General features: G+C 41.9%; 3 protein-coding genes across 4 annotated transcripts in view; all 3 read left to right on the top strand.

Annotated features, from left to right (window-relative positions):
- Positions 1-1,364: 1,364 nt before the first annotated feature.
- LOC137885418 (equilibrative nucleoside transporter 2-like) lies at positions 1,365-10,434 on the top strand. 2 transcript variants are annotated; one of them, XM_068727684.1, is made up of 13 exons: positions 1,365-1,441; positions 2,815-2,878; positions 2,990-3,071; positions 3,648-3,802; positions 3,917-4,056; positions 4,581-4,715; positions 4,881-4,978; positions 6,938-7,013; positions 7,648-7,757; positions 8,380-8,488; positions 8,648-8,733; positions 8,816-9,012; positions 10,000-10,434. In XM_068727684.1, exons 2-13 carry the CDS (start codon positions 2,841-2,843, stop codon positions 10,109-10,111), a joined length of 1,338 nt encoding a protein of 445 aa, XP_068583785.1. In that variant the 5' UTR covers positions 1,365-1,441; positions 2,815-2,840; the 3' UTR covers positions 10,112-10,434. The 2 variants fall into 2 exon arrangements, with proteins under 2 accessions (XP_068583785.1, XP_068583787.1); XM_068727686.1 differs by having other exon boundaries at positions 2,820-2,878.
- A 261-nt stretch (positions 10,435-10,695) lies between these two features.
- Positions 10,696-16,061, top strand: LOC137884981 (galectin-related protein-like). The gene is made up of 6 exons (XM_068727096.1): positions 10,696-10,802; positions 11,618-11,753; positions 13,502-13,579; positions 13,874-13,962; positions 14,447-14,627; positions 15,342-16,061. Exons 2-6 carry the CDS (start codon positions 11,715-11,717, stop codon positions 15,483-15,485), a joined length of 531 nt encoding a protein of 176 aa, XP_068583197.1. The 5' UTR covers positions 10,696-10,802; positions 11,618-11,714; the 3' UTR covers positions 15,486-16,061.
- A 740-nt stretch (positions 16,062-16,801) lies between these two features.
- aftpha (aftiphilin a) overlaps positions 16,802-19,994 on the top strand; it is an 8,195-nt gene continuing 5,002 nt past the window's right edge. The window contains 2 exon segments of the mRNA XM_068727422.1: positions 16,802-16,933; positions 18,805-19,994. The exon segment at positions 18,805-19,994 is cut by the window's right edge and continues 637 nt beyond it. Coding sequence (XP_068583523.1) covers positions 18,841-19,994 — 1,154 coding nt within the window. The 5' untranslated portion in view covers positions 16,802-16,933; positions 18,805-18,840.

Genomic DNA, 19,994 nt, shown 5'->3' on the forward strand with positions numbered 1-19,994 from the left:
GTTTTATTGTGAAAGGTAAAAAATCAGCACTTCCTCTTTTGTACTTCAGCTGATTTCTCTCTCTCTCTCTCGCTCTCTCTCTCTCTCTCTCTCTCTCTCTCTCACACACACACACACACACACACACACACACACACACACACACTTACCAGGTTTAAAACTACACTGTGCATTATACACTTCAGGTTTTTCATTAGTACATCATTTATTAAGCATTAATGAAGCCATTAGTGAAACAAAATGGCACTACTTTAATTCACAGACACACACGTCTCTTCCTGCTTTATCACCTGACATTGAGGCCTTTATCGTTTCACCTAACAAGTGTTTGATCTGGTGCTTAGTGCCCCTAATGCCAACAAAAATAAATCCAACAATAACAAATAATTATAATCAAATAATCAAAGTTATGACATAGCTCCTACATCAATCATAAAGAAAACACTGTGCTGCATTGCATTACATTGCACATAATGACGTTGTACAATAGGCGTCGTCATATAAACTAAACTTGAGTTTCAGCATGAAGAGAACCTGGCTTTGGTCAGGCATGCATACAGTGTTCATTATACGAACACGCAGAGCAGGACTAACCAGACAGGCAAATAAAAGTATCTTAGCTTATGAAAATGAGTCCAACCTTAAATCCTACGCACGATGAGTCACTTTGCCTCGGTTCAACTCGACTCTATGGACGATTCAAAATCCAGCTTCACTTGTTGTGTCCGCACCTCTGGACAGACATGTGTCGTGTTGCTTTAGTCTCCTCTCACATATGTCCTGTATCTATATTTAATGTGGAGGTTCAATGAGCAGTGTGAGAGGCCATCTAGTGTTAAAGTTGGGAAATCACAAAAAAGTACATGTGGTTTTTCAAATGATAAAAAAAAAAAAAAAAAAAAAAAAGAATGAAAAAGTTTAAATTATAGAAAAATAATTAAAAAAAACATATTCAAAATATAAACAGCAGCCTATAATATGTTTCTATTTTTTGAATGAATGAAAGATAGACGTTAAAATGAACACATGAATGACATTTGGATAGATTTTCTTTCATGTTTTGTTGGACAGGCAGACTATATTAAATTCGGCCTATATATTCTAATTATAGAATTATACATTGTACAGGTTGAAGAACATGAATAAGCATCTGAATGATATCTAACGAGTAAACCAGTCGGTGGTTTCAAACATGGGGGTGAGGAGCCTCATATGGGGTCGTAATATGATTAGAATGATCATTTCATGTTTTCAAAATATATTAATTAGCCTCATGGCCTTGAACAACTTTTAACCTTTCCACCCCACCAGGGCACGTGTTCGACACGTTACGTGCCGGAAATAAGCACGCGGTCCTCCAGGAAATCGCGTCCAAAATCCGCGCGCCCGAGATCCTTCATTCAACCAGTCTGACCCGCGAGGAGCCGGCCGCGACTCTCAGGTGAGCTCCGTCTGCCGTCTGGTGATCGTGTTTACTTCATAAATCCAGTGATTTTCAGATGGACTTCTGAACGGCTTTCTCACGCGACTCTTACTTTGTTGTACTTTGAGAATAAAGGCGCTATTAACAGAGGAAGGCGCGTTAATCCACGTACTTCAGGTGAAGTTCAAGTTATTTACAGTTTCAGTACACAATAGATAAGACGACCGTTAGGCTTCTATAACCAAACATCATATTTAATATACAAACGAACCTGCCACAAGGTGATAAACGTGACTTTGATACGTTTAGGCTGCTTCCGTTGTGTACACAGGGAGGTGATTCGTTCTGATGCTCGGAGGATTAATAATCATCATCAATGATGTTATACAAAGACCATTTAATAGTTTTATATTATAAATATAATACGTTCACTGCTATAGGCAGGAAATACAGCAGTGTTGCCAGACTGGACCGACAACATGTTACATTTTCATTTAGGTAAAGCTTTATTTTGATATTTAGTGTCCGTGTGTGTTTATACAGTAACATAATCAGTCAGGTGGTTTATTCTTTCCATCGGCTATAATTAAAACCACGGTTACAACGATGAAGTCAAATGATAACAGTATTTCAGATTTAGATTAAAGCGTTCATATGAACACATGCACGCGTTAACACACGTTTTATTACAGAATAATAATGATAATGACTCCTTCGTAATTAACTGAAGTCAAAATTTGGTTTTGATGGCTATACGTCGATTGATATAAAACACTTTTACCCGCCAATTAATTCCAAAAAAAGGCGGAAACACAGTGGCGCCATGAGCGACGACGCAACCGGATGAGTCACAGTGACACAATGTGCGAATGAAAACAATGTCAGTTTATTTTAATGATATTTATGGAGGGTTTTTTTGGGTTTTAATTATATGAAAATGATTCAATCACCAAATGATTTGTGACAAAATGACATAATATAAACTTGAATTCATATGAATACTTTAATCCATTCATTCTTAATTAATGCCATTAACAAATATCAAGGCACTTATTTAGTAATGAAGGGGAAGAGTTGAGGCCACCGGCGTCTTACGCTGAGGTAAAAGTAACTTCAATGAAAAATGTAATGCAGGTGTACTATAGAATTGAGTATTTTGATGTACATTTAATTAAAGTACATGAATACGCTCTACCTTTTTGTTTTCTTTCTCCTCTGTGAAAACCTCACCTTTATGTTTCTTTAGTCAAATTATCGTTTTGTCAGGTCCACAAGACCGGCAGGTGAAGACCAGTACGACCAGTATTTGAGTCAGTTGTGGATGATGCTGTTGATACCTAACAGTACACAAGTACAGTACACACATCGTGTGAGTTGTCTCTTTACTTTAGTGCAGGAACCGGACAGAAGTACCAGGATGTGGAGCGAAAACAAACTGCGTCCGCCTGCTGATCGGTGAGTTCGATATTCTCCCGCTGAGGATTTAGTTGTTTTTTTTTTTTTTTTGTACAAACTGAAGTTTTAATTTACAGTTCAGGACTATTTTGGCGTCTTTTGTTCCCACAGCAGTCAGGCTGTAGCCGTCATCATCTTCATGCTCGGTTTGGGAACTCTGCTGCCCTGGAACTTCTTCATGACGGCCTCCCAGGTTTCTCATTATTCCTTTAACGTCAATCGAACTTGCTTTATTCGTATGGAGAAAGCTGCAAAACACAAAGTTTCATCCCCAATACGGTGTTTGATGATGTCACCAAATCCGATGATGTCATACGCCCATTTCAATCAATCAATTACATTGATATCGACTCAAATAAAAAATAAACTAAAATACGATTTGACGATTGTATTCCTGGGAAATGGTGACGCAGACGCCATGGGACTTTCAAAATAAAGGCATAACTTCAAGATGATGCGCATCAATGTTTTCGTTTTGCATCCGTGATGTTGGATCGTTGGGTCATTGAATCCATGTATGGATTCAGAACGGTGGATCTGGTTTTAAGTAGCTCTCGATGTACTTTTACACAGAACTTCTCGCAGAAAGACAGAAGTGCACACACCGCTAAAAACAAGGACAACAAAGATAATAGAAAACAGAAGCATATATATATATATATATATATATATATATATATACATACAGTAAATATAACAAAGTGATCAGCAGCACAGACTTTCTTATGTCTTATATAAAGGTGTTCTTCTTGTTCCCTCTTTGTTAAAGTATTTCAACCAGCGCCTCGCAGCGCCACCAAACATCTCCTCCAACGGCACATCTGGCGGCTCCACTAAAGACTACAACTACGACAGCTGGATGGCCTTGCTTTCCCAGCTGCCCCTGCTGCTGTTCACTCTGCTCAACTCGCTCATGTATCAGCGGTACGTTCTTCACTTAGCTTTTCGGCTTCGTTTACCCGCCTTTACGTCACTTTTAACGCGTTTCCTCTCTCGACGACCCCCCCCCCCCCCCCCCCCCCCCCCCCCCCCCCGCAGGGTGAGCGAGCGTCTCCGCGTGGCCTTCAGCCTGATCTTCATCCTGCTGCTCTTCTGCCTCACCGCCGCTCTGGTCCAGGTCCCCATGCAGCCGGACACCTTCTTCTCCGTCACGATGGCGACCATCTGGTTCATCAACAGTGGGTCCATGCAAACACACACACACACACACACACACACACACAGTTATTGTTACCACATGAAAGGTCTTTCAACCCCAATTGTAGAATGCAATTAGACAAATGAGGAGAAACTTATTTAGGGTCCTTATTAACTAATTGATGCTAATTAACAATACTGTGAGGAGCTTTTACCTTTTACCCTCGCTGGATAGAAGGGAGGCACAGCAGAACCAGAACCAGAACCAGAACCAGGGCTGAGTGGGGACAGACTGTCAGACTCCGCTGCAGTCAAATGAGGGTTTCTTTTAAAGGGACTCTGGCGCTCGAAAGCACTACCACCTTTGTCCACAGGGACCGCCAAAAACAACACAAAATAAATGAACGTCACTGCTATTCCTAACAGGACTTCCCCGACATGTAGGGAAAGCCTGAGCGATGCTACTGCTGCTCTTCTATTAGTCGACCATACAAATGAACGATGAGCACCGTTATAATACTACAACTGTGTGTGTGTGTGTGTGTGTGTGTGTGTGTGTGTGCAGTGTTCAGTGCAGTGCTGCAGGGCAGTCTGTTCGGCGTGGTCGGTCTGTTCCCTCCTCGTTACAGCACTCTGTTCATGAGCGGTCAGGGTCTGGCCGGGATGTTCGCCGCACTCGCGATGCTCGTCTCCATCTTAAGTAAGTAACGACCCGACCCGACCCGACCCGACCGGACGACATTTTCTGGACTCACTTCAGCACTCACATGAAGCAGCAACCATGTGTGTCTCAAAACCAGACGATGGATTCACTAAATATCTTCAAAATGAGTCTGGTTGTAAGTGAAGCTCTCTCGCTCTGCAGGTAAAGCCGATAAAAGCTCGGCCGCGTTGGGATACTTCATCACTCCATGTGTGGCCACTCTGGGGACGCTGCTGTGTTACCTGCTGCTGCCACAGCTGGTGAGGACACGAACGACACACACACACACACACACACACACACACTGTCTCACACTCACTGTCACACACTGTCAAACACACACTGTCACATACTGTCTCACACACTGTCACACACACTGTCTCACACTCACTGTCACACACACACTGTTCCACACACTGTCTCACACACTGTCACACACACTGTCACACACACTGTCACACACACACTGTCTCACACTCACTGTCTCACACTCACTGTCTCACACACTGTTTCACACACTGTCTCACACTCACTGTCTCACACACACTGTCTCACACTCACTGTCTCACTCACTGTCTCACACTCACTGTCTCACACTCACTGTCTCACAGTGCGTCTCTGGTCCTGAACTCTTATCAGGACACAAATCCAGCTGTTCGTCTCGTTTTCAGTCATTTAGATTTATTTAGATTTTTAAATCGGCTCATTTAAAGCCTCACAAATTGTTTTTATTTGTTATTTAGTCAAATCAAATTAAAATGATCTCTACTGCTACTGTCAATGCTTCAAATATGATGATGGATATTGGCCTGAAATAACTAAATGAAACTACATATTACAAGAATGCATTGTTTAAACGCAATGGAGCAATATGATTTTTTTTCGACTTGAACGTGAACAATAAAGGGCTCAGTGTCGCACGGTAAATAACCAGCAGTTATGTTAAATTGAATTTAAAGGCTTCGTTGTCATCATCTGTATGAACTCTCATCAGTGGCAGAAACCCTACGGCAGGAGTGTTCAATTAAAGTCCAGCGAGGTCCAGTTGGAGAGAATTTCCTCACCCAAAGGTCCGGAACACCAAAACAATGTCTTAACTTGCGCTGTGATTTAGTCCCATGTATACTGAAGTAGCCAACAGTTGTATTAACGTCTGCATGTAGTCAACATCTGACTGTCAAATCAAATAAAGAAAGTTCAATTGAATAATATCTAAACAATATTTATCGTCAGATTTCAAATTGAACTGGATTCATTATAAATAATATATAATCTAATAATAAATAAATGTTCTCTTAAGTAAGATGTAGGCTGAATTAAAAAATGAAATACATATCAGTAAGCTTTTGAAAAATGTGACTAAAGTACTTAATTTTAGAAAATGAATCAAAAAAGCCCCGATATCCATATTCATTTCTTCTAAAAAGAGAAGTTAGTGGTCATGGACTTTATCTGTGGTTATTGTTACCACTGGTTTCTGCTCTATTATCTCTGTTAACATCACTGTTGGACGGTGAATTCATGTTTTAGGATTCTGATCTTTTTGGGCTCTTAGATGGTTTATTTTTTGTACCTTCATTTCGGATGTGAGTGGCTCCGTTTGCTCAAAAGATGTGTGCTTTGTCTCGTGGTGGCGCTTCACATTACCGCCTCTAAGCTCACTCCACGCTCTCTGAACATATGAGACGCACTGATTTTGATCTGCCCGTAGGAAGAATGAAGATATACGAGTCTGTTCATTCGTGGATAAAGACTCTGGTCTCTCTGGTCTCTCTGGTCACGTGTCTCTACTTAGAGAACACCGTGTGAAATAAAATCTCTAACTCACGTTCTTCTCCGACTGGAGTTGTGACGCTTATATGAATACACATACAGTATATGGTTTACAACGCATGTAACTGGTCTGTGTGTTTCCTGGACCGGTGCACGAGCGCCGTAAAGGCTGGAAAAGATGTGCCGGTAAAAAAATAAAAGCGCTCTGTTAGAATGTATTAATTATCAACGATCGGTTTTAGGTACGGGTCCACATACAACGGCGTTTGGGTCCGGAACCGGACCGCGGCCCGCCTATTAGTGACCCCTGCCCTACGGAGTCCCTGGAGGGCTAAACGATGATATATATTTCTCTTATTAATTAGTTTAAATAGTAAAATATGACCTCGGCGCCTGTTCAGAGCCCACACTACGATCGTCCTGACGGTGTCCACTCTCCTCCGCAGGAATTTGCACGTTTCTACCTGAACAGAAATCACTCCGCTAACGTGGAGACGACACAGGAGCTCCTCAGCAGCACAGGTTGGTTCCTGCACAGTCTCATCCTGCAACGCACGACGAGGTTTCACCAGCTATTCATGACCTTATTGTTAAACATTATGTTCTAGCTGTAGTAAGTCAAAGGTTCAGAGCCGGGTCCAACCAAGTGCAAATACTCAAGTACTTTATTTAAAGACGGAGCGTGGCACTTTTGTCTCCCCCTTCTGGCGGTGAAAGTAATTACAGGTCAGCGACTTGACGTACTTTTACATTACTTGAACATTTAAACTTTCTGCTGTTTCATACTTTTATTCCACTATATTTACATAGTTCATAGAGAAATGCTGTACGTTTTACTGCACTGCACTTGTTTTAATTACTTTAGTCACTTTGCAGATTCAGAATAATGATGTGAAATCATCAACAAATAAATTCTGAGTTATTATTTATGATATGAAGTAATTCAAATCAGCTCCACCTTTACCAGCTGCAACATAAATGCATCAATAATTATAATTTAATAATATAACATGAAATGGGCCATTCTGCATTTAAAGTATATTTTGATGCTAATACTTTTGTACATATTTTTTCTACACTGTGGTATTACTTGTTGAATAGAATATCTGAGTACTTCTTCCACCGCTGATAAATGTTCATTTCTTTCCGTTTAAAGACAAGAAGGTCTTGAACAACGTGGACAAAGACCTCGAGGCCAAGAGGAAGTTCATCAGCGAGCCGGAAGACATTCAGGAGCGTTCGTCCGTCCTCAACGTCTTCAAGAAGGTGAACGAGTCCTCCTCCGTTTGAGGACATTTATTGTTATTTTACTAAATATGCGTGCAAGTCGTTAAAGGCATAGAACATGTCTACTTATGACTTGGGCACCGTCTTTTCTTTGGAGCCGTTATGATGACGTTCTTCATATTTATAACTTGATTCAGGAGCGTCAACAAGAAAACAAATGGAGAAATATATTCAGTTTACAAAGATATGAAACAGAGAAAAAAACAGCAAATCCTCACATTTAAGAAGCTGGAATCAGAGAATATTTTTTAAAAAATTATTCAAATTGGTCATCATTTGTAGTTTTCATGCATAATTCAGTATAAATTAGCAATGGAAACAGTTTTTTGTTTGTATTGTTTTGTTCCGGTCCAGCTTGTTTAGTGAAACAACTCTAATATGGTCTGCCTGGTTTGCACTTTTTGATCTTTCAAAAGTTGTCCTTTCCATTTTTCTAATCCTTATGTTTACCTTTATTCTAATTCTTATCATCGCTCATGACACGAGTATCTTAATAGTAGTTTAAATAGTATAAATACGTGTGTGTGTGTGTGTGTGTGTGTGTGTGTGTGTGTGTGTGTGTGTGTGTGTGTGTGTGTGTGTGTGTGTGTGTGTGTCTCAGATCTGGCTGATGGCTGCGTGTGTGACCTGCTTGTTCGCCGTCACCCTGTCGGTGTTTCCTGTGATCACGGTGCGAGTTCAGACCGTCTACAAGGACTGCGCTGCCTGGGGTGAGATGTGTTCATGTCCTATCAGAGCTGTCGGAATCATGAGTTATAAATAGCTTTAAAAACAAATATGGACGTCAGCCAGAGTCTGGCAAATGTAAAATCACCGTATTTTCTAACTGTTCCCGCCACCAGCTCAGCCCTGCTCTCCATCTCTTACAGACAAAGTGTTCACCTGCGTTTGCTGCTTCATCGTTTTCAACGCCTTCGACTTGGTCGGCCGCGGCGCCCCGTCTCTCGTCCAATGGGTGAGCAGCGCCGCCACTTTACCATTTAAATTGCGAGCGGAGCGCGCTGACGACTCCTGACCGGGTTGTGGTGTTTGTGCAGCCGTCGAAGGAGAGCAAACTGTTTCCTGCCGCCGTGTTGTCCCGTCTGGTCTTCATCCCTCTGCTCATGATGTGCAACGTCCAGAACCCCAGACTCCCCGTCCTCTTCGGACACGACGGCGCCTTCGTCACCATCATGGCCCTGTTCTCCTTCTCCAACGGGTACCTGGCGAGCCTCTGCATGGCCTACGCTCCACAGTGAGTCTTCAACAGTCAAGTCGTCTTAAAGGGATAGTTCAGATTCTTTTTGTTTTAAGTGGGGTTGAATGAGGTTCTTCTCCACAGTCAGTGTTTTACTACGGTAGACGGAGCAAAGCAATGTGCTGCTCTGGACGTATTTTAGACACCTAAAAGAATCGATATCTGAAATAAGTTTAAATATGAAGGTAGATTTGTGTCTTTATTACGCAAACAAAAAAATATGTTTTGAAAGCAAATTTCTCGCACTGCAATCAAAAATCAAGTTTGTAAGTGAAAATATATAAACTGAGAATACATTATTTGTTAGTTTTGCTTATGAAACTATAATTTTTGGTTGCAAAACAAAAACCTTTGCTTTCAAAACCAAAAGCTACGGTTTCAAAACCAAAACCAAAACGTAAAGCTACGAGTTGAGTTTGGACGTAGTGGGCGGGGCATACGCTGCTGAATGAGCCAGGAGTTTCTATTGGTGGGCTCATGTCGTTCTTTAAAAAAAGAGACTCTACGACACTAACAACATGAAAGCAAAGTGAAGTGCTAACAGAGCAATAGAATGTCAACTTACCATCACAGTAACCTCTACAGTGGAAGTAGATGCCGGGATCCAAGTCGAACCCACCAATAGAAACTCCTGGCTCATTCAGCAGCGTATGCCCCGCCCACTACGTCCAAACTCAACTCGTAGCTTTACGTTTTGGTTTTGGTTTTGAAACCGTAGCTTTTGGTTTTGAAAGCAAAGGTTTTTGTTTTGCAACCAAAAATTATAGTTTCATAAGCAAAACTAACAAATAATTTATTCTCAGTTTATATATTTTCACTTACAAACTTGATTTTTGATTGCAGTGCGAGAAATTTGCTTTCAAAACATATTTTTTTGTTTGCGTAATAAAGACACAAATCTACCTTCACAGTAAACCGGTGCTTCATTCGAGCCCACAGAAAAGCCGAACTATCCCTTTAACTGTTGGCTTCGTGTCCGTCTAGGTTGGTGCGCTGTAAAGACTGCGAGACGGCCGGCTCTCTGATGACCTTCTTCCTGGTTCTGGGTCTGGCGCTGGGAGCGTCTTTCTCCTTCCTGCTGGGAAAACTGGCGTAGACGACTGGGACAAGCAGAGCGCGTGAGGCTTTGTCCGTCCTCGTCTGGGGAATCTGGTCTTTAACAAAAAGCAGCTACTTGTGAGGAAATGTCAGCTTTATACCGACGGGTGAGAAGCAGTTAAAGTGCAAACGTTTAATGTACAGAATTCTTCATTTCAAGGTTTTTAAAAGGGAATGTTTCTATATTATTTTTATACATTTTCATGTCGTTTGCTTATTTATGTATTTTTGTCCCTTGATGATATTGTATTTTGACTTCATTCTTATCATAAGCAAAAGTAATTTTTCTTTTGCCTTTCGTAATAAAATGCACAAAATTGCCACGTGTTTTTTGTGTATTTGTACATCTGTTAATACACTGTTAATAAACTGTTAATACACTGTTAATAAACTGTGAAACACTGTAGTAACGTGAGCGGTGGCTGCCGCTCAGCACGCTTCAAAGAAAAATATGAAATATTGGATTTAGTTTTTTTTACGTTTCAAGCGTGGAGCCTCCGTCGTTTCCTCTTCCTCCCGCTCGGTCCTTTCCTTTGACCTCATGTCCTGCTTCCTCCCATTCTGTTACTCTCTCCACGGAGAGTGAAAAGGAAAGTGGCGACAAGACGCCTTTCTGTAAATCCCAGAGAGAAGGAACGCATCCGAGCCGAAGACGGAGACGTTTAGTACCTCAGCTGCACACTTGTGAGGCGAGTATTTTGGACTCGGTTCTCTTCTTCACCTCTCTAATGTACATTTACTGTGATACTTTACATGTGTATAAGTACTGCCGAGGCTACTCTTCAACACTTTAAAGTACAAGTCTGGTGGTATTCTTTATTGTTTCATTCCACCGGAGTAAACAGCTGTGTGAACTCTGCTCTCTATTTTCAGACCTACAGGTAAATATATGGATTATCTGTTTACTTTTACTGTATTTAGGATCCTCATTAGTAGTTATTACAGCAGTAACAACTGTTCCTCCTGGGATCCGAACAAAAGACGAGACATTCAAACTTTACTTTATTGACAGTCCACAGTATCAACAAAACAGAATCAAATAAATTCTGTACGTCAGCTCAGCAGTAAATCAAATACTATATGTAGTAAAATAGGTTTATGACATCACATATAACTGCACAATACTACTAGTGCACAGAACACAAATGTACTCAACCTTCATATGGTGCATCATGTGCAGCCTAGACTGATTTATTACTTAATAATTAGTTTTTTACACAAACAATAGCCTTCATTTTTGCCATTATTAAAAGACATAACGAGTCTCGTTGTTTTATAAACGGTGTTAAAAGTACTTTTGCAAAGAAAACCTGAAGAAGATTAAATATTTGGGGTTTTGCCTGCAGTCACAGCCTCACAAGAATAAGCTCTCTTGTTAATGAGAGAGAAAGGCATGCAGGGGCAGCTGATTACCAGAGCTGTGTGTGTGTGTGTGTGTGTGTGTGTGTGTGTGTGTGTGTGTGTGTGTGTGCGTGTGTGTGTGCGTGTGTGTGTAATGAGGCAGGTTGAAGCTTTTACGTCAGCGTTGACACAGTCGACAGGAGTCGTCGGACAAACTGGACCTGCAGCTTATTCTTCTCCGCTGTTTCTTCAGATCGAACATGGCCGAAACACACAGAGTGACAGCGCAGGGCAGGAAGGTGAGTCTGAACACACCTGAGCAAACAGGAAGCAGGTGAGATTATGTAGAAATAAACAACAACAACAACGCAGCAGGGAGGAACGTGGGCGGTCTGGTTGGTGCGTCAGATTAACTTTTCTGATTTCAGTATTGTTTCTCAGGTGACTTTGAACTAGTTTTCTAAAATAACCTGACTGCTGTGAAGCTAGCCAGAAAGAAACAATGCAACTTCCTGTCAGAATTAACAAAATAAAAGCACCACTCATCTACGTGGCAGCATTTTAAATATATATATATATATATATATATATATATATATATATATATATATATATGAAGTAAATCATTCCAAATTAAAACAAACACAGTCAAAGGGTTCAGTAGGAACGTGTTTACTTGCTACTAGGACTTACTTGCGACTTTACAAAGTACGACTACTCATGAGTTAAGGGGGTTTATTCTTGATAAATAAATAAAATAAAAACTCACCTAAAAGTCTTATTTAGACATGATACGTGACCCTCTTTAGCACTCTGTTCATGTCCGCTGCTTTTATACTGAAGGTAAAACCTGAACTCATTCTACTTCCTGTTTTATTCAGACTTGACGCAGCGCGTGCCGGTCACCGGGTGCGTGACGTCACGCTGTCGACTGTTGCTTCGACTTCAGTCAGTCAATTATGAGTGAAAGTTGTGTTTGTATCATTTTATTTTACTTTGTGTTAAAATGAAGTACGACACATTTTAGATAGTTTAACTTTTAATGTGAAAACATTGTATGAATGTGGTTCAATACATTTAATTGGGATGTTCCTAATTAATAAAAATAAGTTGTAAGTAAGAAACCGAAATTAAGATACATATTTTGACATACTTGTACCACACTTGAGTATTTAATTTTATGCTTTTTGATACTTCGACTCTACTACATCTCAGAGGGAAATATTGTACTTTTAAAACTGTACTTTATGTTATTGTTGCATAAAAAACATGATATTATGCTTATATTATATGATGCAGAACGATAGTACTAAATCTACCTAGTAGTGTATAAATAAGTATGTCAAATTGGCTCCACATTAAGCTACAACAATGAAATGCTTTTACGTTTGATGAAAACAGAACAATATCATATTCTCCAAAATATAAAGCTCAGGAAGCCGTTCCACATAATGAGTCCTTTACTTTTGATAGAAGAACTTCTCTACTTTTACTGAAATAACATTTTGAATTCAGGAGGTTTACTCGTGGGGTATTTTTGGACCCTGGTATTTACTACGTGATGTAATCGCAGCGCACATCTGTATAACTTATAGATTAAACGTCTGCATTTACATTTGCATCTTAAGAAAATAGTTATTTGGCAGCTGGTCTATTTTAACTTGACTTATTTACAGATTTACACACATCATCATAATAATCTCAGTGGGCAATTAGGCCATGCACTCTATTACAGTTTAAAGGTACTAAAATACTTTAAATTTCATGTTTTATTTGTATAAATGTGGACCCACTAATGTCAAATGTTTAACTCTTTAGTAGTGTTGTGTAGTTCTTTTGATGGACAATTGGCATATTTGGTTTTCTGGTTTAGAAACACAGATTTTCTTGCAGTGTAACTGGTTGAAAACTATGTATTTATTATTATTTGGTATGTAACTCTTTTTAACAATCAACCATCAAGTGATTTAAAAAAGATCTAAACAGCCTCAGTGATTTCTGGAAATGCAGGACAGATCAAATGGAAATCTTTTTTTGTTCCTTTCAGAAATGGGTCGTTCCACAGAGAAGTGATGAAAATAAACCGAGTGTTCGTCCTCCCGACAGAAACGATGAGAGAACTCTGGTAGACATTTCTTTCTCAAAATATGTCAACTGTATTCTCAAGACGTTTTCCCCGAACCCGGTTATAGTTCAACATACAGTATATTAGTATTTTTAAATTTTATAGTAAATTATTTCCATTTAACTTAGTTTTTGAATTGAATGTTTTCTTCTTGTTTTCAACTCTTTCAACTTTTTTTGTTCCAGTGCAATTAGATCCAGAATAATGAATCACATTTTTGTTGCATCCATGTGTCTTCATGCAAATGTGTGTGTGTGTGTGTGCGTGTGTGTGTGTGTGTGTGTGTGTGTGCAGGCGGTTCCTTTCAGAGGTCACATCACAGGGGGGATGTGTCCGGGGAAGAAGGTTGTGGTGGTGGGTGTTGTGGACCCGTGTCCTGACAGGTAAAATACGTTCGTGTAACTTCCACGTTCCTTGACAAGTTGCTTCAGAACTTGCTTGAACATCATCATGTTTTGAAGTTTGCTTAGTGTAGATGTTATCACAAGAGCCTTTATTACAAGGCTTTAGTATCTCTGTTGAAATGCTGGTTCTCAAACAGGCCAGTATGTTTGTGTTTCCATCAGATTTGTAAAACATTTTCGTCTTTATCTTACTCGATTTTCACACAAAAGTCAAATTTCACACAGAGCTGATGAAAAAAAAAAGGACAAGGATCTCTTCCTGCAAAAAAATAAATAAATTCAGGGATCATGAGTTCACTGATAAACAATCAAATAATAAATGATGATGGATTTTTATGGATAAAGATACTTTAAATAACCTTTAACAGCTGCAACATCAGTGAAGCTTACACATCACTTAATTACAATCCAGAGATTGTACAGAACAGTGGTGTCAGAGTCACCTCTGGTGTTCGTCCTTTAGGTTCTACGTCGCCCTGACATGTGGTCGTGGATCCGGGGAGCCTCCGCCTGACGTGGCTCTGGAGCTCTGTGTTCGGTTCAGGGACCAGCAAGTCCTGCGCAGGGCCTGCGTGGCCGGATCCTGGGGGGACGCCGACCGAGCCGTGCCGTTCTTCCCCTTCATCAGAGACCAGCCGTTCAAGGTATATATATATATATATATATATATATATATAGTTACAACTGTTGGTGCAATGAGTTGAGCAGGAAAATGGGCCTGTTGCAAGTGAATCAGACTTATGCCAGTGTTCAAAAATACTATTTTTGATTCAAAAAAGTTGTATTTTGGTCGTACGCAGTCAGACAACTGTCGTACGTGCCATGATAATTATGATAATTGAAATGTATGTTGATGTTGTCCAATGTCAAGTCTCTATTTGATCATGTGACGACGCCACATCCTGTAGCTAACCCCGATAGCTTGACCGCTCTACTTTCCCAATACGTTAGTCTAAAGTACTAATACGACTGTAAAAGCCAACCCATTGCTGGTATAATTGTGTGTGTGTGTGTGTGTGTGTGTGTGTGTGTGTGTGTGTGTGTGTGTGTGTGTGTGTGTGTGTGTGTGTGTGAGCGCTTCATAACTAGTAGCGTGTGTTAAGGCCCCTCAAAATAGTGCCCACTGGGGCCCCTCCTAGCTCCCTTAATCCACTGCTTATTTTCTATTCTTTAAAGACTCTGTTTTTCAGTTTTTAGAGAAAAGAAGATCACATCAACATGTTGTTCTCCTGACACATTATTAAAGCAGACGTTAACGTCTCAATCCTACATTCATATGAGCGGAATATGTACCCGGTGATTCATGTCAGGTGTCAAATGACCAAACATCCGCTGGTGTCTCGTCTCTCTCCTCCCAGCTCGAGATTCACTGCGAACGGAGTCGGTTCCGTGTGTTTGTGGACGGACAGAAGCTGTTTGACTTCCACCACAGGCTGACGTCGCTCGGCGACATCGACACGCTGTGGATCAAAGGCGCCGTCACCGTCACTAAACTGGCCTGAAAGCGAAGGTCCAACCTCAAACGGTTTTGAGTCACGACCTCCAGAGACTCACCGCCTCTAGACACGCTCTGTCTTCACTCTGGAACGCTCTGCTTCCAGATGTTCAATATGGACAGAAACGAGTCTCAATTTTCGGGGGACAAATATGCGTGTTCATCATCTAGTTAATTAAGGAAAGTGTTTTTCTTAGAGGCACACAGATTTTCAGAAAGGTAATTTTTTTACCTTGTTGCTGCTGAGCTGACTGATGAGTCGCCAACTTTTTACGATGACAATAAACATCCTTATCCTTTCTAATTACATTGTAATGCCGATGGACGTCCAGCCAACAGGACACAACTGTAAATATCATCTAACAGCATAAAGTGGGATTAAGTGAAGGCTGCTGATGCCGCGGGTTGAACTGTTTTTATATTTTTATCACATTTTCTATTAGTAAACAAAGCCTGGAGATACGGACAGTGAGGCCTCCGTGTTTGTGTGATGACTACCTCAAACCACATGATGTCCTGCTGCCATCCATATTAACAGTACATGAATATCTGTATGAGAAATAAATCATTGTTTCTATATTCAGTGTGTGCCAATGAAAATTGTCCTTTTGTTTGTGTACGTTTTCAAACTAAAAGAATTCATTATCATTCAAAATGATGAACATAGTGTGGTCTAATGTGTGTGGCTGCGATCAACAATTATTTTCAGAATTTCATTCAATATAACGCTTCCTATTCATTATTATTACGGTTCAGTTGATGCAATGTCAAAAAGTAAAAAAGCCCAAAAAAGGTGCCTTTAATTTGGGAAGAGGAAAAATAATGTCAGCAACTGGAAATATGAATTGATTACTTTGATTATCAAGCAGAGAGGGGAGGAAACATTGTGCTCTGAAAAGTAACTAAAGATGTCAGACAGATGTAGTGGAGTAAAGAGTATCATATTTAACTCTGATTATAGTGGCGTAGAAGTATAAAAAGTTGCATAAAAGAAAAGATAAGTCTCGCAGCGGGGACATTTACAGGATTACAGCAGCGTAGTGGATAGTGCGACCAAGAGACATAGTAAAAAAACAAGATCAAAATAATTATAAATAAGTAATAAAACACAAATAATAAGTCAAAAATCCACAATAACTAAAATATAAATATAAAATGGGAATATTCAAGTAAAATACAAGTACATCGACTATGTACTAAAGTACAGTACGTGAGTAAATGTACTTAGTTACTGAACTGACATACCTGTTAAACATGGAAAGTTTAGAAGAACCCAAAGAGCCCAGCCAACCTGTCACAGCGGTGCATGCTGGGAGATATTGAGCCGGCTGACTCAACCTTCAGTTTTCTGCTTCACTTTCCGCCGTCCTGCACTCTTCAACCGGCTCAATCTGACAACGTATGGACGGTGCTGTCTCTACCTGAGTCATGGACATCAGCGGACAACGTCTCACGGTTAGCCCACCTGCTATCTAAAGACACCTGCTGCCCAAAAAAAAACCCAAGACGGAGGATGTGGGCTCGGCTAAAGCTAAAGCTGGGAAGATGCTTGTTGTTGTCGTTGTGGAGTTAGCTTGTTAGCTAGCTGCGTAGTTAGCTGAGGTGGTGGACTTCTCACTTAACTTGTATGTGATGCTGTTGCTTTGTATACTTTATATACCTGCGATGATTGTGTTTGATTATATAAACGACCCGGTAAAGTGACGATATACTAATCAGACGTTAACTGGTAACATGGCTCATAAATTAGCGTGGCTTTTTTGGTCTTTTCTACACATGCTAACCAAGCTAAGCTAAGCTAGCCTCCGTTACACCCCACATCTCAGCGAAGTGTCTCGGCCTTTTAGTTAAATTAGATGCCTTCTTGTCAATGCTAACCTAGCTGTTAGCGTCGTTTCATATTAATCCCAGTGTAGTCGTGTCTAGAGCTAGCTACATACGTGTGCTAACGATGGCACTAGACATTAGCCTGCTACCCTGCTAAGCTACATGCCTACAGAATTAGCTTCGTTAGCCTCCTAGCTTCTCTAAAAAAAAAAAAACGCCAGACAAGTGAGGAAAAAGGTGTGAAACTTGGCTAACTCGAGGTAAAAACCTAAACCGGCTGATATTGAGTGTGTAGCTTATTAAATAAACAGCTGCTAACCTTGTCGTGAAAGGTGACAACTCGTCTTAATAGAGAACACACCAATAAATTAACTTAAAAAACGCAAAGGTGGAGCTCATGTTTTACCACTTTGTGTTCTTTTTTTTAGTAGTTTGTGAATTCACTAATGAAGTCTCACGTCATCTTATCTTACCCTCCTATTAAAACATATGGGTTTAAAAGGTTATAAAGTTTCAGAAAATGGAAATACTCAAGTAAAATACCAAGTAACTCCAAATTGTACTTGAGTAAATGTACTTAGTTACTCTCAACCAGTGTCTTAACTCGTGTGCTGTTTGTACCCGAGCGGTTGGCCTTAACCCGGTCTGCCTAGAGGTTCAGTTTGCAGTAGGAGTTGTTCACTCGTCTTTCTGGACTTGCGTGTCTGTAGTCTGAGCCTGGGTGTAAACGTACAGGTATTCAGTGAGATAAGGCCAGCAGAGCAAATACACGGCGCCGCCCACTATTCCAGCTTTCCAGTTTCCTCTCTCTTATGAAATCGTACATTTTTACACCTGAAACCTTTTTGAGGTCACACAGGAATTGTAACTTCCTAATAACCGTTGTGATTCTAATGTAATGCGCACTTTGTCAGATCTAAACCCACTGCAAACACACAGAGATACGGCTTCTGGAGGACATCCAGGAACCTTGTAGAGGGAGAAAGTTTACAAGGTCATATTCTCAAAGGTTTTGTCCAAGGAAATGATGATAACGTCTTTTGTTTCTGGCTTGGATCAGGTCCAGTAGAGAGGGAAACTAGTAGGTCAGGTCTTTGATTCACGTGTGTGTAACTACAACTTGTTGGGTCAGAAGACGCAGACTGAAGTGCCGTCATAGTTTACGTTGTTATCTTGTTATCTATCTCACTATCTCACTGTTTGTTCAGCTCTGTTTTAAACACCTCAGCGCTGGTTTGTCTTTACCACTTTATTACTGTCAATCTGACTCCAGTCTGTCCTCTTTAGTGGTTCAGTGATTCAATTTCTGCTTCGGCTCCAACCGCTCATCAAGCAAATTGACCCCGGAGCGCCACAAGTGCTGCCTTGATGTACTGCCTTGATGTACTGCTTGTGTTTACGGAGCCAGAATATATATATATATATATATATATATATATATATCTATATCTATTCTGTGACAGAGGGTTTGTTTCTGACGACGTCTTTCCTGTCTTTAGGTGTAGCCAGGAGGATTCGTCGACCGCCAGAGAACCATGGAGCCAGATGTGATCCGCATGTACTCGTCCTCTCCGCCCCCGATGGAGGACGGCGCGGAGGAAGAGGACAACGAGTTCGGGGACTTCGGCACCTTCTCCGGCGTCCCGAACAGCGTCAGCTTCACCGAATTCGACACCCCGACCACTTTCAACCAGACCCAAGCTCTGACCGCCACCTCCCCGCCCGAGATCCTCAACAGCAGAGGGGTGACGGGGTTCAGCCGCGGCTCCTCCAACGGCACCCGCGGCCCGAACGGCGATCTGTCCAAGGCTAATGGCGTTGTGCCGGCGGGCCACCTGGGCAGCAGTCCCTCAGAAAGAACTGAGATGAAAAAGGTCCTCTCCGGTCCTCCGGGTCACTCGGGGAGCGTCGCAGCCGCCAGCGAGCCCGCTGGCTGCAACGGCGGCGGCACCGAGGTGCTAACTAACGGGTTTGCGACCTTTGACGTTCAGGGAAGCCCCTCCTCACAGAACTCTGTCCATTCTCATTTAAAAGGAACGTCCACCGAGGACACGGGCGGCGTCCCCGAGGACGATTTCGCAGACTTTGCTGCTTTTTCCAATGCCGAGGGACACCTCAGCCCGACGGCGGACGAGGACTCGGACGATCCCGAGGGGGGCAGCCGGCTGGCGGAGGCCGCCCGCCTCGAGGACTATGACACAGAGCAGGGAGCGACTTCAGAGGACAATGTCAGGGACGCGCACAGAACTGGACCAAACGCACCCGGCTCTGATTCCGTATCTGTTCACGCCGAGGCCCCGGGCGGCTCGTGCAACACGGACCGGGGCTCTCTTACGGATGCTGACTCTCAACAAAGGGACGTAGCCTTTGCGCAGGAGCACTTGTCCTCAGAGGCAGTTTGCACTAACAGACCCCTCACTCTGAACGGGGTGGACGCGCCCCATGGGGACGGGGTGGACATGGCCCACGGGGACGGGGTGGACGCGCCCCACGGGGACGGGGTGGACGTGGCCCACGGGGACGATTCCAAAGACGCCGCGGGCTGCAGCGAAAACGAGCTCTCGCCCGATGCGGACGCAGACCGTGAGGCGGGACGGTCGGACGGGAAGGGCTCCGGTAACGAGACGGAGACGGAAACGGAGACGGAGACGGAGACGTCACTGGGCCGGCCGCTGTCCACGGACGCTCT

This window comes from Cebidichthys violaceus, unplaced genomic scaffold (assembly GCF_023349555.1).
Source record: "Cebidichthys violaceus isolate CVI_PGR_0920_01 unplaced genomic scaffold, fCebVio1.0.p SCAF_4, whole genome shotgun sequence".
Taxonomy (NCBI): Eukaryota; Metazoa; Chordata; class Actinopteri; order Perciformes; family Stichaeidae; genus Cebidichthys; species Cebidichthys violaceus.

Bases quoted from the DNA above. Each gene is read 5' to 3' on its own strand.
- LOC137885418 (XM_068727684.1), top strand. From the start codon at position 2,841: ATGTGGAGCGAAAACAAACTGCGTCCGCCTGCTGATCG. The intron at 8,489-8,647 runs GTGAGATGTGTT...CATCTCTTACAG, and splicing joins CAAGGACTGCGCTGCCTGGG to ACAAAGTGTTCACCTGCGTT. The intron at 9,013-9,999 runs GTGAGTCTTCAA...GTGTCCGTCTAG, and splicing joins TGCATGGCCTACGCTCCACA to GTTGGTGCGCTGTAAAGACT.
- LOC137884981 (XM_068727096.1), top strand. From the start codon at position 11,715: ATGGCCGAAACACACAGAGTGACAGCGCAGGGCAGGAAG. The intron at 13,963-14,446 runs GTAAAATACGTT...TTCGTCCTTTAG, and splicing joins GTGGACCCGTGTCCTGACAG to GTTCTACGTCGCCCTGACAT. The intron at 14,628-15,341 runs GTATATATATAT...CTCTCCTCCCAG, and splicing joins TCAGAGACCAGCCGTTCAAG to CTCGAGATTCACTGCGAACG.